Raw genomic sequence first — 4,488 nt, 5'->3', positions numbered from 1 at the left:
CTAATCGATTATTAAATTAGTCATCGGTTGTTTTAATAATCGATTAGTCGTCGACTAATCGACTAATCGTGGCAGCCCTAATGCTAAGCTTGCTAACTGTTCCACCCTCTGACTGATGCACGGGCGTGTCTTAGAGAGAGGCTTTTATACCAGAACACAGCCGCTGTGATGAAACCGTGGAGAAGACACGTCACCGTGGAGAGCCGTTAATCAATATGCAAATTAGCCTGCAGTACCACTGCTCTACCCATATGAGCAGCAAAAACACGTTTTTAGACCAAATATTACAGATTTGAACAAATACGCACAAAACATTAAAATTAGCACAGAAACAGTAGTATATAACATTTTAGACACATTCTAGACAGTTTATCAGCTAAAAAAAGTTAATTTTGGGGTAAGTTACTCTTTAAGAAAAAGTCATAAAACTGTTCACAAAAACTGGGAAAGTAAAAGTACRTTTCCGCACTCTCTAACAAATAAACTGCTAAATTTACAGAACCAAACAGGCTCCACAAAACCAAGTTGATTAAATTGGTTAATTTCTTTAAAATAAAATATGTGTATCACCTCAAATGTACTCTAGGTTTAGTGGAAATAGCTGATATGATTTAGTTGAGTAAATTGAACACTTAACTTTTTAGAGTACATAATCAAGTCCTTCATACAGATTTAATTTTTTAACAAGTAACTAGGTGTTAAACTTTAAAGTAAAGAAGTAAAAGTATCATTTTTAGGTTTTAAAAGTAACTAAGTAAAAGTCACAATTTAAAAAATATAAACCTCTGGTTTCAGTAAACAGGTAAAAAAAAATTGTCTGTGTCCAAATAGATATGGACCTAATTGTATATTGTTTCTTCCCAAAACATAGCTTAACATTTATGTATTTGCATGAGAGGATGACTGAGAGATATATTTCCAAGCTGAAATGTCTTGAAAGAGCCTCTGTACTTGCCTCTTACCTCTGTACTTCAGTTTTTCAGAAAACATACTTTCCAGGTCCAACTTGGGATCTTTATGTAAGCTTCAACTGTATCTTGAGTTGCCATTTTCCAAAACCGATAGCATAACGTCGCTTCTTTGTTCACAACAAAATACATCGRGCCTATGAAAGGTTGTAAACGACATGAAGCAGTGTTGTGAAGACGTGCTGATGTGGGAATGTCGTAAACGGTAGGAGGTTCTTAAAGAGACAGAGGCCACTTTCAAGGTGTTTATGCAGGCTATGATGCAAAGTCAAATTTATTTTTGATGTWTACATCATTTTCAGAACAACTGAAGGTAACATAGTTGCTTGATTGTGGTATAGAATTGAACTATGTCCCTGGAAAATACATAATACCCCCTCTTTAAAGTGTGTGAAATCAAGTCCAGATGTACTGGTTGCATCACTCAGAGAACATGTTTGTGCATTTCTTTAGAGCACTGAAGAAGGATTTACAGAGAAACATGCATGCTAATGCACAGTGTAGTCATAGCCGCAGGTCATCTGAACTGATTGATGTTGGATAATTAGTTTTGTCTTGGTTCACATTTTCTGTAAATTTGACAATTGTTTTACACTGGATGTTCTTCATGATGTCTGGACTCAAACCTGCAGCCTTTATTATTACAAGACCTATTCAATGACCACTAAGCTACAGCAGCCCCTCTTTTGTCCTTTAGACTAAACTAGATAAAGACTTCAGTCTTAGCCAAAAAAGCTAAAAGCTCACGCACCCTGCAGCGTGCTTCAGCCATGGAGGGAGRCCAGATTTCAACATGCAGACACTGCAGAGAGAAGAGTAGTCGAGCTTCATCCAAGAGAAAAACTTTGAGATGTTCTAATATACATAACATTCCCTTAATTGATCAAAAGACATATAAATTTAGCTAAAATCACAGAGTTGGTATTGTTATAGATGTCTATTTGTTTCAGATGATGTTGTGTAGTGCTTTGAAAGTTACTGTAATTAGACCATTATTTTAATGAGTTTCATTTTGTATGTCTTCATAAAGACCTTTTGGCTTTTTAACATCATTAACATCAGTATGTGAATGAGAGCAGCTTTATTTTAAACTTATCATAATAAAACAAAGTTTTTGTGAGCCCAGAAAACAGGAGAGGGGCAAACAAAGGTAAAAGCATTTTGAATTTAGCAAAATATGTGATGCAAAGGAAATGCTAATTACCACATACATTTATCCACCATAATTTGAACTATTTGTTTGTTTTCTAAAACATKTTTTGCTCACAAAATGAAAAATAAACATGCACTAGCTCAATTTGTATCAGTGAAGTTCAGATTTTCTAAATTTTGAACTATAATCCTGAACTTGTGCATTAGTATTCATGTAAATCAAACTTTGAACCAAGTAGTCTTAGTACAGTAGTTTCTGGTTTCTAAGATTGAAACAGTCTTATTTATTTCCTTAGTAATATCATCCCAGTTGCTAAAGAAGTAGCAGAATTTGCACATCCATCTGTTCACTCAAAGATATAATGAATAATTATCATCTCTCTAAATAAAAMTTAACAAGTAAACAAATAAAAGTTTAAAATTAAATGTTGATTCAACAATTTGACTTTTCTTTCCTTTTGGTTTAATATTTTTTACAAGCTTCGCACATTATCAGAAATTTGTTGGTTTATGTGAAAACTCACCTGTTGGTTTTGAATATATTCAGTATTTCCAGCATCATAATTTTTATTAAACATCTTTTAGTTCAAAGTGTTAAATCAGTGCTTAACTTCTTCTCATATATGATGTTAGGACAGGATGAGGTCTCGCAGCATGTCCCGACGATCGGCTCCTTCCAGCTCTGCTGAGGAGACGAGTCTCTTCAGGATGAGGAGTCGCAGTGCCCACAGAGAGCAGGATCGTCCCAGCTGGGTGAGTCCCTCTGCAGACAGCAAAACTCTTGAAAAGTACATCTTAAGTTGCTGCATCGGCTACGTGCCATGTGTTAAGAATCACCGTTTYTATTTCAAGGTGTTTCCCACAAGCGTTACATTTGTGTGTGAGAGCAATGCAGTTTGTGTGTAAAGGAATTACAGAGAAAGTTGCTGTTGACTTCTAGTGATAAGAGCTGATGATTAATGTMGTAGGCAGTCATACACGCTTGGCAAAAAGGATATCAAACATCTAATTAGGTCTGTAATTGAGGATTGAAAAGACTCTTGGTTTGTAATTATGACTGCTAAGTCATCAGGAAGTTGTCTGCATGATTTGGGGAAACCTGTYTAGGGAAAAATGGACAGTTTTGATCATGTGACCTGTAGCTGAACACATATTTGTGTCAGTTTGTTCCCCTTTTGGTTCCTCCTGTTCTTCAGTAAACACTGTAGCTTCTGAACTGGATGAACAAATTGTGCATTTTTAAATGTACACAATCTACACACCTGTCCTTGTATTCAAGCAGACATTGTTCTGCAGTTACTCAGGGTTGGGTTTATTTTGCTCTTTGTCCTCAACTCTAATTGTTCGTGGCTCTCCCTTTTAGGGCTGTTGTGTTGTATAATGGCAAACGGCTGTGACACAGACCTCAGACAAGTCGCTGTCACCATCTAGTGGCTGTGTACGCAGAACACCTTCGACAGATATTAATGGTGAAGCTAATTGCAATAGATAAAGGAACCCAAACTGCTGACTAAAATACTGTTAGAAGATCCACTGCACTAAAACTTTTACCCTTTTAATAACCATCAAAGACAAAATGGAGTAGTCTGAATGGAAAGGAAATGCTTGAACTTAYTTACACTGTAATTGTCTGTCATTGTCTTTGTCCCTGGCAGTTGTACTAATGATGCTGGAGACAGCCCTATAATTGGTCAGAAGTAAAAACAAGGCTGCAATTCTGAATTCTTGAATGTTTTTAAATGATTGAGACTGATTAATTAGAAAGCTGGGCTGCCAATGGCCTGTAAATTATTCTTGAGTGTAGATATATTCAGCGCTCTATTGTCCACTTCATCGTCGATACAAAACAAAAGCATCATCTTCCAGAAGTATCTCAAAATAGTAAATACATCTGTCTCTGTCTTCATGTTGCTGCTGAACACCAGATTGTGACCAGTTTCTATATGGTGACTACTAAAATAAAAAAGCATTTACCATCTTACCTGTTGTTGTTTAACTCTGACAGGATTGACGAACTAATGGCTAGTCTGAACAGTGGACGACTGCTGTCCTGTTTTTGTGAAAGCTCTTTTATAAACTTTCAGCTATTTTGCATTACATTTGTTTTGTCAGAAATATAAAATATCAGTCTAACATTTGTACATTTCCATCATATTCGCTCTACATTATTTACGTTTTAAAAATTCATTGGTTTATGTACACATGGCAGCAGCAGCAGTTAGCTGTAGCACTTCTGGTGTGCATGAATGAACACTGTGTTCACACAGACATGCTGTTCATAGCTGTTTATTCCTTAGATAGACAACTATTTACTAATTAGCATTTTATAATATACAAATGAAGACTATTATATTATATTATATTATAT

The 4,488-nt window shown here is 35.6% G+C and overlaps 1 protein-coding gene across 1 annotated transcript in view; it reads left to right on the top strand.

The window, feature by feature from the left end:
* Positions 1–4,488, top strand: part of si:ch73-138n13.1 (protein piccolo) — a 35,455-nt gene that overhangs the window by 13,848 nt on the left and 17,119 nt on the right. Inside the window, exon 6 of the mRNA XM_014029309.1 lies at positions 2,754–2,873. Within this exon, the coding sequence (XP_013884763.1) occupies positions 2,754–2,873 (120 nt within the window). The remainder of the gene's footprint in view (positions 1–2,753; positions 2,874–4,488) is intronic.

Source organism: Austrofundulus limnaeus, unplaced genomic scaffold (genome assembly GCF_001266775.1).
Source record: "Austrofundulus limnaeus strain Quisiro unplaced genomic scaffold, Austrofundulus_limnaeus-1.0 Scaffold882, whole genome shotgun sequence".
NCBI classification, from domain to species: Eukaryota; Metazoa; Chordata; class Actinopteri; order Cyprinodontiformes; family Rivulidae; genus Austrofundulus; species Austrofundulus limnaeus.
Note: the sequence above shows the minus strand (reverse complement) of the source record. Positions and strands in the feature narration are given on the sequence as shown.